Below are 14,185 nucleotides of genomic sequence, written 5' to 3'. Positions count from 1 at the left end.
TTAGTGGTAATATTTATGTTATTCATGGTCAATGTTTTTGTCTAATAAGGTCAAATGAGTTTCAATCAGGTCCAATAAGGTCTAATAAGTTTCAATCAGGTCCAATAAGGTTTAATAAGTTTCAATCAGGGCCAATAAGGTCTAATAAGTTTCAATAAGGTCCAATAAGTTCCAATCAGGTCCAATCAGGTTTAATAAGTTTCAATAAGTTCAGTTGAGGTCCAATGAGTTCAGTTCAGATAAGGTCCAATAAGCAGTTCAGGGCCAATAAGTTGAATAGAATGCAAAACTAGCTTGATACACGTAGTTTAGAGCGATACGTTGTACTGTGATTATCAAATATTATTTTATTATTCATCTCCGAGATAAATTGACAATATCCCTACGCAAAACTTGATATGGATCTATCTATATATACGAAAATTATTAAAAGAGACGGTTTAATTTTAATATAAAAGTAAACCTAGACACTAAATGGATTAAATTAATCACCTAAAAAAATGATCCTAATCACTATTGAGCTAATTCTTTTTTTAATATTAAGCTTACCATTACCTAATTATAATTTCAAAGTAGACGACCTCTTACGAAATAAACTCATATATATATTCCATTATCCATCACTATAAGACTATAACCATGCCTTCATAAAAAAAATGTTCAACAAAGTCACATTTATAACACACACATAACATGACAAAAGATTTAACCACACCACACTACACCATTGACCATACCATACCATACCATAAACCACTACATACACTATATAGTATACACTATACACCAACCCATGGTTAAGTTGGCCCCTAGGTTTTGATTACAATCGAAGAGGCAAAACTTTACATACTCCCATAAATTAATAACCATATTATAAATTCATAACATTTAAATTTTATTTTTTTTTTAAAAAAAAAAAACAGGTCGGCGCTAAAAAATACTCCTATATATTAAAATGGGTCCCACTCCCACCCACTAGTGGATTAAAATAGTCCCCAAAAAAGAAAACAACAAACAACCCACGTCAACTATTGTCACGTGCCACCTCCACAAATCTTACACGTGCCAAGTTAACCTCACTACACACCACGTGGACCAATCAGATGGTTGAAACTGATCGTATCTCTTAACTCATCTCTCTACCACGAATTTTGATCCACCTTAATTTACAAACTTTAATCCTTCATCGTTCTTTTGATTACACTCCACGTGTCATTTCTAAAATAATTCCATTGAAAATTTATTCTTTTTTTTTAATTTTTTGATTTACATTGAGAAAAAAAACAATTGAAGATAGCTCTTTCTCTCTCTTTCTATATTTCTTTCTCTCTTATACTGGTGGTCGTCTCTGGAACCTCCTAGAAGATTTTTTTTTGTGATTTGTTGGTGAAATTATTGTTTGATCTGAATTAGGGTTTTTTGCGGAAATTTTGGGTGAAGTTAATTGAGTTTATTTTTTATTAGGTAAGTTTGGGTGGAAATTTTGTGTTTTTTTGTTCATTTTTGTGTGTGGGAAAGTTGATTAGATATGTGATTTTTAGCAATTTTGATGGGTTTTTATTGTTTTTGGTGTTTAAATCTGTATATTTTGTTTACTAGATTTGTAAGATTAGATTTAAGAGTATATTTGTTTTTTTTGACATTGAATGAAATGGGTTGATTTGCTACTATGAGCATTTTTTTTCTTTGATTATAGTGATTTATTTTTATTTGATTTATAATATTAAAGGTTTCATTTTGTTTGTTTCTGGGTTTTTCTTATTAAATAAATTTATGGGATTATGTGGGTTTATTGAAAAGTAGCAAAAAATTGAAGAAATGAGTCTTATGAGTTGATATTGTTTGAGTTTATGAGGAATTTTTGTTTGTTTTTGTACTGAGTTGAAGAAGTTTTGTTTGTTTTAATGTGCAGAAAAACTTGTGTAATTGTAACATGTCGATATGGGCAATATATGTATTGCAAACAGGGTAGTGGTTATCTAAGGGATGTCGGATTTGCGGATTTCCGAGGTATTAAATCATCTTACTGTGTTTTATTCTTAATTTTTCTATTGTCATGTTAATGGTTATTTGTTTTACTGTGATTTTGTTAGATGCCGTTTGAATCTTAATTGTGTATTTATGTGAGAACTATTAATGATTTGCGATGAAAGAAGTTGAAGCACTGGAGAATGTTAAGTGGTTAAGGTTGTAGTCGCCGCGTTCTAGTAGACTTGTATGTAGGATTTGATTCTCATTGTTTGCCTGAGTGATTTTTGTTTTGGTGTAGAGAGAGCCACAAGGGTAATTGATGTAGACGGGATTTGATTCCAGGTCTTGGGTGCCACCTCTTAAGACTTTAACCAATTAAGCTAGGTGACATCCACGCCTGAGTGATGTTTGTACTTGTTCTATCCTTGGCTTAGTCCTACAAAGTAGTAGCACATATTGCTTGCTGTTTAGTTTGAAATTAATTATAAAGTAATTGTGGTTTGTATTTTGAACCTCCTTTAGTTGAGTATAATGGCATAACGTCATTGCAATATAATATGTGATAGAAATTTTCTTGATCTCTAAAGTTCTAATGAGAGGGTTTCCTTCGTTGTATGATGATAAGCTAGCTGTTTGAGGTGGTTTTCCCATATGTTTCGCCATGTGATCAGCTAGTTCCTGCTTTTCGTCATTGTATGGAGTTAGATTCTTGTAAATGTTTAATATCTTATGAGCATCTTTACATTCTTGGAATTTTTTACTGTTGCAATTGTTTGTATAATTCCTCTCTGTTATTTTTTACATTTTACTCAAGTTCAAAAGCTTTTCGTAGTCTTTAAGACTGCTGATGGATTGATTGTCTTTTAATCTTGCAGCTAGAAGATATTGTGTGGGAATTTGGTGAGAATGATGACCATATAGTGCCTCATCCTGAGTGCAAAAAGAGTGGATTTTCAGTTGAGAGTAGCAGTAGTAAGAGACCACGACTTGAACTAAGATGTTCTGAAAGTAACATAGACAACAGAATTGTTTCTGATAATGTTCTTCAAAGAAAGGAGGGACCGAGGTGCGTTGGTGTGAAAGAAGAACAGGAAAAAATGTTGCGTAAGAGTACATGGACCCACTCATCTAGTGGAGGTTTTTCTGCTTCACTTGATGGGAATAATAGAAAAAATTCATGTTCCACATTTGATGAAGAGAGGACCTTTGACCACTGTATGAGAAGTAGTGATATGGATCCGTCAGGTGATGGATTATGTGCTGATGATTCTATACTTGACAATCGGACAGCTTCTATGGACAATAACTTGTTTCAGTATCAGCTAAACAATGCAACTCAAACAGAAAGTGATCTTGGGTTTTTCGGTAATGATCTTGATGACAAAGAGAGCACTGATCTATTGTTTTATGGGTGGTCTGAGATAGAAAATTTTGAGGATGTTGACAGGATGTTCAGGTAGTTGCTACTCTTTTGTTGACTCTTCCTTATCTCAATTTTGACGTTTTTCTCTTCTTGTAGACTGCTCTAAAAATGTTTATAAACTTACTGAAGTGTGAATTTTTATGGTTTAGAAGCTGTGATTCAACCTTTGGTCTAGATATGGGCCATAATGATGAACTGGGCTGGTTTTCATCTTCCCATGTAATTGAGGGATCTAATGATGCAACAAAGCCAAGCCTAAACTTCTCTGGCTGTGGTATAAGTGACCTAGATGGCGTAACTGAGCAGCAAGAAGTTTATGGGCTGGACAATAATGGGTTAGTTACTGATGGAAGTAATAAGACGCTTACGCCGGTCAACTGCAAGCGAGGTTCGCAGAAGTTGACTACAAATGGCCCTTCTACTGTCATGAATACCTCTTATGTGGATGGATCTTGGGGTGTTTCTGGAAATGATAATGAATCGCAGGTCAAGTTTCCAAATAGTCTTCTGTCTCAACCTCACAAGATAAATACAGAAAATATATATGTTTCCTATATGCCATGCTTTAAGATATCAATTTTCCCTATACTCCTTTTGTGATTAGGTATTGTTTCTGAAATTTGGTTACATTATGTGACAGATCCTCTCACATGTCAGCGAGTCAAAGCACCAGAAGCCGTCAGAAGGAAAAAGAAAAGAGCCCCCATCAGAAAATGGTGTCTCTTTCATTCATTTTGACAACTTAAACCAAGCAGCAGAATCAAATCATTTGTTAAATTTCCAATGCAGTTCTTCATCTGACAATCATCAACCGCAAGAAGCTTCTCATAGCAGTTGTGTACAGACGTCAAATCCCTTGATAAAGCTCAACAACAGTCATTCTTCTAATCAACTTTTACCAAGCATGTCATCTATAATTAAGTCCGAAGACAGTGGTCTTCCTTCAATATCCCCAATGGATTCTTCATATGCATCAACCTTGATCCAATCAGTTGAGAACACTCATGATTTTTCTCTCCAGAAGATTCCTGTTTCCAGGAACAAGAAGAAAGAGAGGCAACATCAACGTAGAATATCTGAATTTCCTAAGAAAGACTTAACGGTTCAAAGAGCTGATCTTGATCCAGTTTGTCCTCAGAAGCTTTCTGATTTTGAAAATAAAGTTGAAGGGCAGAGTGACATCGATGGTGATGTTGGTGTTGCAGCAGAGCTTGACTGTTCTAACATACAAGAAAGTTCTTGCATGAGCTCAGTCTTGGATGAAGTATCAATTGATGCAAGTAGTTTTCAGCAACTACAAAATGTCATGGAAAAGGTATAAAGTTCAGCTAACCTTTGTGTGCTTAAACTTGATATTACTTGTACTTCTGTAGTTTTGCATGTTCGCTGCAAATTTGTAGGGCTCTTTCAGTAGGCAAACTTGAGTGTATGATAGTCTGCACCTTTTGGGTTGTCATGAAATCATCCTTGTCTTCTTTGACCTATTACTATCGGTCTTAGCAGATATAGTGATAGGTCAAAGAAGACTAGGAGGATGAAGTCTCATGACTACCCGTGCTGGTTGATTGTGGAATTGAAAATGCTGATAGACTCACCCTCTGTTTATTTGTGCGGCTGTGCCTGTTTACCTATTTGGAAATACTTGATTCAAAGAGCTACATTTTGACCTGGAACATATATGTATAAGATAATTGTAGAACAACGTCGATATCAGCCTGAAAACATTCGATTTATGTAATATGAGTTAAATTCTGCACATTTACTTGAGGGCTTTTCTAGCTTTTTTTTTTTCTTTTCTTTTTTTACTATAAGGGACTCGTTCTGCTATTGCTATGCATATCCTGAATCTGATCAATTTAACATGGTTTCCAGCTAGATTTAAGGACGAAATTGTGCATAAGAGACAGTCTCTATCGATTAGCCAGGAGTGCAGAGCGGAGGCATAAATGTGACAACCCTAGTAGTGGCGACAAAGATGAGAAAGATACAAGTGGATCTTTGCTACCTGATGGATCGAATAAGTATGCATTACCTAATTCTTACGTTTTTTATTATTACTTTGATTTTATACATAAACTTAATGAAAAATATACTCTGTTTGCTAGGAAATATACTTTTGGTATGTCTTGGAAGTTATAATTTTTTGGTTTTTAGTAATGGTTTATGATTGGAATTCCTACGATGCCTATTTACATTGAGTGATGACGGAGAATGTGGGACTAGGGAAGCTACTTTAAGGGATCTTTGGTTAATCTATGTCATGTCATTACTTATGAGGGGATAGGAGAATGTGGCAATCTTTTCTAGAAGAAGGAAGTATGTTTTAAGTTTTCTGCATCTATTCTATCAAAAAGAAAAGGTTTTTTTTTCATGTAATTGAAATTCTCAAAATGCAGTTCTGTAAGTTGAGAACTTCAACTTTAACAGCACTCGTCCTTATTTTTAGATAACCTTGGATCAAATAGATCATTGGCTTAGTGTGAAAATTTGCATTGTTTTCCTTTTTGTGGTTGATGTTTTGTCTTGATGAGAAGGAGAGACAAGACGTCATCAACTAATGATGCTTTTCAGTCCGTGGTCCTTTTCAACTAAATTGTATTTTATTTAAATGGAATCGCTCTCAGCTCCTCATATAAACAACTTAATGAGAGGCATGAAAAAATTTAGAGGCTACCCTTTATTAGTTTATTGTGCCAGACTGTTGAAAATCCAAGTGCTTACACTTCATGTTATTTTCCCGTCTGGCATATCCATGATACCTACCAGTTCTCCATTTTCTTTCAAGTATCTATGTTAGCTAGTTTTAGTTTCCAGATTTGTGGCATCTGTCAGCTCCTCTCTGCACAAGCTAAACGGTTATATATATAAGAATACCATACAACAATAAAAGTGCGAAAGCCTTAATTTTAATAGGATGGGGTCAGCTGTATATAAATATACTACACAGAATCTCGATAGTTAACGGAGAATTGATGCTGCTTATCTGGAGATGATAAATTTTGCAACTCCCAGATAAACTGGCATGGGGAAAGGATTGAATGCATAGGCTTCTCGTTTCATGGAATATATTTGACATGTCACTACGTGCATTTTTCTGTATGTATAATTGGAGATAGTGTAAATATGAGACAATTCGAAGGAACACGAGCATTATGTGTTGTATCTTCAAATGTTATCTAGATGCAAGGTTATAATGGCTTCTGGCATTGGGCAAGTAGTTTTTTAAAACCTAATGTGAATCCTTGCTTTTGCTATGTAAGGGTTGACAGTTAGAAGAGGTGAGGGGGATAGATTTTAATTGTTTAACTACTACTTCATAACTTAGACGAATATTAGTAGGAAAAGCGTGGTTACTTGAGGTCATTTACTGTTGATTTTCTTATGTAAATATTGTGGTTTTTGCAGGTGCACAGGGTTTATGGATATGGAAACTGATACGAATCCCATTGATCGGTCAATAGCGCACTTACTGTTCCATAGGCCATCAGACCCTTCTGCAACAGCTCCTTTTGATACTCTATCTGTGAAGTCCCACACTAATATAGTATGCCTTTTTTCTCTGCTCATGTTCGTTTTTTTTTTCCTTTTATATCGTAGTATTGGAGACCCTTGTCTTGTTGATTACAAACTGATGCTTGGCCACGAAGATTGATTTCTTGAACCCAACCATAGTATAATTTTTTTTCAGACACAATGCTTCTATATGAGAAACTATATAGTATTCATGTTCCCTATCAGTGTTACCTAATTCGCCTTTTGAATTTGCAATTCACCCCGAAATGGGCCAAAAACAAACCAAAACCGACTATAATTTGCTTGTCTCAACTCACAATTCACAGGGGGGTTAGCGAATTAGGTAACACTATTCCCTATTTTCCAAAACAAACAAATTTCATTTGTTATTACTTTGGCAATTGGGATTGTACAGAGATTTTTCCTTTAGAAGCCTAGTTTTTTAGTTGAATTTTGAAAAAAATATCGAATCCTCAGAGCCTCAGACTATATGTTCATTGGACTGACAGGATCAAGCACATAATCATGGTCCATCGATGGCTGAGAAACAGGCATGTCAAGAAGAAACTACTTCAGTAAATGGTGAAGCCGCTGAACACTAATTTTAAAAGTGATGCGCAAATTGTCGGTCTTACCTTATGAGGTTCCATTAATTCTGTACCTCATCTTCTAAAGCAAGTGGCCTTGGTCCTGAACGGCTGAAAGTTCGGCATACACCCTTGTAATTCTTCATGGTCAGTTATGCTGGCACTTTGTAACTATGCGCTTCTTATCTGTGCATGTATTCTCAATACCAGATGTATTCTACTAGATTTACCTTAGGATGAGTTTTGATTTTGCTTCAGTTAGGTTTTTTTAATATATTGCTTGCTTGCTAATTATTTTCTCACTAATCACCAACTTCAGTTAACTTGAAAGACTGGGTTTCAGATTATTTGAAGGAGCCACTGAAGCCTGCAAAATACAGAGGAATATGAATCCGCTGTTTTCTGCAACTGTGTACATTAACTTTTAGGGAGAGAACATGTTGCCAGATTCGGAGTTTTGCATGTAACCGTGCATCAGGTGGTAGAATGAATTCTGTTTTGTAGATCTGCAAAATTTTGTTTTTCTTTTGCATTGTGTTGCATTTCTTTACCAGGAAGAGATGAGTTTGCCAAGCAAGTTTTTTTATATGTTGACTAGTGTACAGATAATGAAGATACATAGCCTCAGAAGTCAGTGCTATAATTTCGGCTGTTATAATTTTTAATCTTTTATAAGTAAAAGTTTTATTAGTTACTAATAATACAAAAGTCAAAATGTAGCAAATTAAGTTAATCAAATAGGAACAAGATTGAAACCGTGGTGTCCAGTATTGGCAAATAAACATGGATGGTGCAATCTAAAAGATAATGAAGGTAGAGAGCCACTAAGTAAAAGAATACCCTTTAGTTGAAGGCATTGTGTTAAAGAAAAGGCTTGATCATGTCCCAGTAAATTGTTACATATGTTACGCTTCGCAATCTTAAAGATGCAAATCATTGAAAACGTGGAAAAGATTGAAACAAGTTAAAATCAACACACTTTTGAAGCTCGAATTCACAATTTGAAATTGAAAGAATTTTTTTTCTAAGAGAGGTGAACACACCAATGAACAATCATAACAAAATAGTAATTCCTTCTAGAAAACCAACTAACTTTCTAACTAATATCTTAAAGTACAATACTAATTCTAGCTTTGAGGCAATTGCATTCCACTTAATGTTCCTTTGATGTTGCTAATCAAATTGCTGCCTGAGGTGCATCTCTGTCTCAGTTTTCCATGTCGCATGAGAAGACTGACCTCTCATTCTCTTGACCTTCTCTTTGTCTTTAACGGTTGATCCCTTCTTTTTGGAGTCATCAGGTGGACATACTGGACAAACCATCCCAAGGGCACTGGAGTAGGTCTTGGGTATTCCACATTGTAAGCAAATCCTGAAACACGCCATCGACTCTTAAATTTGTCAGCACACTAAAATCATACCCCACTAAGTGCACCTGTCGGTGCAACATAAAGCACAGTAGAGTAAGATAAGGAGTACCTTGGTTGAGAAGCATCATCAGTTGTGGTAGCTGCAGGAGTTTTTGGAGGCTGAGTTGAAGCAGTTGAAGAAGCTTTACCCTCAATGTCACTCCTTACTCGCTCATGAATCCCAACTAAATTAGGCTTGGCCTCCACCACAGCACCTACATGAACAATAACATCATATGAGCCTATTTAATTGAAAAAAAGAAATTCACTGTCAAGTGTCAAGTGTCAAGTGCTGGTTTTAGTGACATGTAAAGCAAAGGAACCTGAGCTTGCCTTACCGCAGATTTAGCTCCCAGATTCTCTTAACAATTGACATCTTCACAGGTCAGATATTATAATAAACATCAAATCAGACTTAAACTCAATGTTAAAGTTTTTTTTACTACATCATAATCCTTTTTATGCTCTAAGCTTGCACTCTGGTACGCTCAAAGTTTTGGCCGAGTCTATCAAGAGCACTATCCTTCTCAGGCTGAAATAAATTTAAGTAAATATGCGAAAAAAGGTGTACTGCTTTTCCTTGTAAGCTCAAATGAGCATTTCCAATGTTGAAATTGTTTGGTGATTTGGTCACAAAATTCTGCAGCAAGCGTCAAAACTCAAAATACTATCAGGTGCTGTGCAAACTAACTCAAAAGGGTCTAAACTTGTTTCCTTTCGTTTTCCCTTTTTGTGGATGTTCTTTATTAAGTTTTACACACAAATAAACAAAACAGACGTAGAAAGAGCCTCATCCGCATAATTAATTAGAGATGGGCATAGCGAGATCCAGATCCGTAGATATGTAAAGGGGAGGGTTTGGGTCTGAATCTATCATATACCCAAACCCAGATTCGACCCAGACCCAATGGGTCTCAAATTTCTAGACCCAAACCCTTAAAAATGGGTCGGAACCTGAGTCATTGCCCATCCCTAAGCATAATAATACCATCTCTCCTCCGTGCGCCGACAGTCCTTCTGAACTAGTTCACAAGTCCCTTTACGTTATTAGCTTTTCAACCCCCCACTAACCAAAAAAAACATTTTACTCTAGAAGTACCCTTCAATCAGCCACCTGCAGATCCATGACTAAAGACTATGACCTATCCTACAAGAAAAGGCTTAAACCAATGTATGAAAATGCTCAAGGCATTGAGGCGATAGGGATCCTAGTGCGCCTAGGTCTTGGTTCGCCCAGGTGTGCCTTGGTGCGCCCTAGGCGCTCATTGAAGTGAGGCGCAACCAAGGAAAATTCAAAAAATCTGATGTAAACAAAATGTGCACAAACGATGCGCTTTTGTGCACCTAGTGCGCTCTTTGAATTCGCCTTGCCTAGCATAAAAAAAAACACATGAACCTATTCGCCTTGCGCCTCAAACGCACTTTTTAATACACTGACTTAAACAAGGTGCAATACTGCTTCCACTTTCACCGCTTTTCACCCTCTCTTCTATTAGATATCCCTACTTCCATTAAGTGAACCATTGTCCAAAGCATCTTCAACCCAGACTACAGAGAGGCAACGTTGTTGCAGTTCACAAGCTCAATGCGATCAAACTCAACTCAGAGAGGAAGAATGTAAGATCAACTCAAGTTCATCATATCTTCAAACAAGCTGAGCTCAACTCAGTTATTCTCTTATCTTTACCTATCTTGACATGTTTACACAAGTATAGGTTCTAATTGATGAAATACCCTGTATCACAACTCAAGAGTCAACCCTCCCCCCACCCACACACATCTACCTCATCAGAAACTGAGAAGAGGAACCTGGAGATTTGACCCACATCAAATCAAATTGAAATAGTGAAATACAACCAAACCAACTCAAAACTTTTATGTAACTTGACCAAAAAAGAAAAGGAAAAAGAAAAAAAAAAAAAACTCTTGCTTAACATAAAAACCCAAATCTCATTCTCCTGCGACCAAGAAACATTTGGAGCCCTCAACCATGCCTAATCCTGTTGATGTCTCTCCAACATCCAGATTTATAATGATATCCTTTCAGACGATCCAAGGCTCCAAGCTCTTCATTCAAACTCGAGCTCCATCTCTCCAACATTCAGATTATAGTTATCTCCTTTCAGACGTTCCAAACTCTTAATACAAACTCCAGCTCCAGAGACTTGAAATTAAGCCAACCTGAGTGTTTTTTACCTCTCAGACCATCAAGCTCCAATATCCTCACTTTGGGCAAGCCAATCCCATCTCGGCTTCAAACTCAAACACTAGGGATACCTTATATCCCTTTACTTACGAAAAATGCTTTGGTGAACACTGGGTACAATGCATCAACTTTTTAACCCCCAAAGCACATAATATCAATTCTTCATAATAGCTGCAACCTTCTTCCTTCCACATAAACTACCCATATACTGCCTCCCTTTTCTTTTAGTTGTATCATAATGAATTTTAACACTATTCACTTATTCCACTTGAGCTTGTTTAATTATTTATATATAAGGAAAAACATACTATATGGCAACTTGTAAGATTCATCTTGTCATATACTTCCATAATATCAACGTTTTATAATTTTTACTTGAACATAATCAAAGAGATTATGGTTCAAAGTTGTGCATTGCAAACATGCCAAAGCCTTTGGGTACAACTATAAGAAAACGGAGGAGGTACAAATTAGATAAAATTTAGGTCAAATTCATTGACCTTACATCAAATACAAAACCTGAATTTGGCATGAGCTACCATCTATCTCAATCGATTGTTTCAATGGCTCAACAAAACAATATTGAGATTAAATAGATAGAAGGTGAACCCAAACTTCTAAAAAAAAAAAATAACTAAACAACCATAATTCATGAATCTAGCAAAAACCCATATTTATACACATCATTCACCCAAATTTAGGTCTAATTAACAGCCATAACCATAAAAAAGTGTAAATTGTAAACATTTATCACAAACCCAGAAAAAAAAATTGGGGGAATAAATTACCAGCAGGCAGATCTTTCTTGTCTCTACTTTTCTTGCGACCTCGATAAACAACGACATTCTCTCTCCTCAAACTTTGATCTTCGGCGCAATTATTAAGAAATTGAGGTGGCCCTGAAATCTCCAATAACCCAACAAAAAAAGAGGGGAAATCAAGAGAAATAAGAAGTGGGTATTCAAATTAATTGCTCAAAATCAAAATATAACAACAACCCAATTGATAAAAAGCAGTAATTAAATGAAAAAATTAAAGATTATTTGAGGGGGGAAAGTGTAGTACTTCGGAAAAAGCGTCGAGAGCTGAGGGAAGAGCAGAGATATGGGAAGAATTTGGGGCAATTACAGGATTGTAAGTTGAGGGAAAGTGTGAAACGGCGTCGTTGTTTTCTGGGTCAGTGTCGTCATCTTCGTTTTCGGAGAAATTATGGTGGTGATGATTAAATTCTTCGCGTTCATCTTCTTCTGCAGAAGAGTAGCTTTGGATTAGTGATAAGCTCATCGTTGTTACTTGTTTGTTTGCTCTTTTTTCTTTCGCTTGTTTTTGGATTTTGAGTGTGGGTTGAATTGGTCGAATTTCTCGACGAGGTTGGGGGCTTTAACTCAACTCTTGTATCTTCCGGTAAAGACTTGCAACTTGAAAGGGTAAGAAACTAATAAGAACAAACTAGACTAGGTGATGGGATCTCGTAATCCAATTAGCTGCTTGGTTAGCTTCTTTATAACTAATCTTATATGCATGCGATGCATGCGAAAATAAATAAAAGGTCAATTGTGTAATAATATTTACGAAAAATTATTCACAAAGTTCATTGTGTGTATTTTTCCTTTGTTTTTTAAAAGCCAATAAATAAATAATATAAAAACCATGCGAGCATGCACATCCAAATTTACCTACAAAACTGCTTAGCAAAGGGTAAACAGGACAAAGCTAAATAGGAAAAAGGAAATACGCATCAGTAGAAAACTGAGTACGAAATATATTAGATAAGTAACACATTCTTAATTCGTAACAATTTACATTTCAAAAACTCTATCACTAAGAATTCAAGAATAACCTTTAAGAACAACTCTTTTCAAATAACTTGGATTAAAAATAATCTTGAAAACCATTCCTCTTTTTATCTCCCCTTCCTTTTCCTAAATGTGCATACCCCCCAAGTTAGTCATCCCATCACGGATCTATATTAAGGGTAATAATAAGTGCCAACAAGTAGACTTATAGAAGCATGAACTTTTCTTGAAATTAATAAGGGGTGAATAATAATAATAACATGACTTGTAAATCATGAAAAATCCTTATTGATGTTAATCAAGCGGTAATAATAATATGACTTGTAAGTCATGAAGAAATCTCATTTTTTTTTCATAAATAACTTTTTGAACATCTAAAGTTCATAAAAATCAATCAAAATTTCCTTGTAAATGATTTAATTTTCCAAAAGGATAACAAAACTTTTATACATTCTTTTCATTTCCAAGAGTAAATACTAAAAATATTAGACCATTTAAAACCAAATTTTCAAATCATTCGACCATTAAATCAATAAACAACTTTATCACATTAAACCAAAATTCAAAATATCTAGCTACATAACGTACCTTGATATTGCACAAAGAGTATACTAGTATCTTCACTTAGTTTTATGCTTGATTTATCTCCAATAATATAAAAAATTAATAAGTAACTTATCACATGAATTTAAACATGAATAACCTATCATAAGCATAATATTTTTGAATAAGAAATATGAAAAAAAAAAATCTTAACCCAAAGAAAATCGAAACTTTAATAAGAAATATAAAATTAGAATAGATAAGAAGAGAAGGAAGAATCTTGAAGTAAAAGAGTATGGATTTTTCAAAGTTTTTGTGTGGAAAAGATAGTTTAAGGTATGAGTTATTTATAAAAGTATAATATGTAGTACTTAATTTTCAAAATTAAATAGTTTGTAACTTTCACCATAAATTAGGAGATTAAACTAATATTTGTAACCTCCATCATAATTTTGGAAGTTTTAGGAAATAAAACTCCTCCATTTACTATAGAATAACGTTAAAAAAATTGGTTCAATTTTTTTTTTATAACTTATTTAATTGAATTTTGACTAGGATTTAAAACCAAAAACTTAATAAATTCAATTTTGGCATCATCTCCCGCCACGATTATTTTTTAAACGAGTGAAGTTACTAAAATACCTTTGCTTAACGTAATTATTTTTAGAATTTTCTAATTACTTGAATAAATACTCAAAAATATAAAGATATTACATAAATTATTGTAACATTACCTT

At 34.8% G+C, this 14,185-nt stretch overlaps 2 protein-coding genes across 6 annotated transcripts; one reads left to right on the top strand and one right to left on the bottom strand.

Moving 5' to 3' along the window:
- Positions 1-1,247: 1,247 nt before the first annotated feature.
- On the top strand, positions 1,248-9,323 carry LOC104904006 (hypothetical protein). 5 transcript variants are annotated; one of them, XR_007269799.2, is made up of 9 exons: positions 1,251-1,464; positions 1,913-2,010; positions 2,847-3,427; positions 3,544-3,880; positions 4,035-4,709; positions 5,267-5,415; positions 6,800-6,938; positions 7,417-7,641; positions 8,796-9,323. XR_007269799.2 is itself a non-coding variant. In XM_019251961.3 (8 exons), the coding sequence occupies exons 2-8, from the start codon at positions 1,987-1,989 to the stop codon at positions 7,507-7,509; spliced, it is 1,995 nt and encodes a 664-aa protein (XP_019107506.2). In that variant the 5' UTR covers positions 1,248-1,464; positions 1,913-1,986; the 3' UTR covers positions 7,510-8,159. The 5 variants fall into 5 exon arrangements, 2 of the variants coding, with proteins under 2 accessions (XP_019107506.2, XP_010690477.2); XR_791562.4 differs by lacking the exon at positions 8,796-9,323 and adding an exon at positions 7,838-8,159; XR_791561.4 differs by lacking the exon at positions 8,796-9,323 and adding an exon at positions 7,814-8,159.
- LOC104904005 (hypothetical protein) lies at positions 8,431-12,540 on the bottom strand. Its single transcript, XM_010692173.4, has 4 exons — positions 12,175-12,540; positions 11,898-12,015; positions 8,974-9,118; positions 8,431-8,866 (listed from the first exon to the last, which is right to left on the bottom strand). Exons 1-4 carry the CDS (start codon positions 12,391-12,393, stop codon positions 8,668-8,670), a joined length of 681 nt encoding a protein of 226 aa, XP_010690475.2. The 5' UTR covers positions 12,394-12,540; the 3' UTR covers positions 8,431-8,667.
- Between the last annotated feature and the right edge of the window lie 1,645 nt (positions 12,541-14,185).

Source organism: Beta vulgaris, chromosome 9 (genome assembly GCF_026745355.1).
Source record: "Beta vulgaris subsp. vulgaris cultivar EL10 chromosome 9, EL10.2, whole genome shotgun sequence".
NCBI lineage: Eukaryota > Viridiplantae > Streptophyta > Magnoliopsida > Caryophyllales > Amaranthaceae > Beta > Beta vulgaris.
This window is presented reverse-complemented; position numbering and strand designations above follow the sequence as displayed.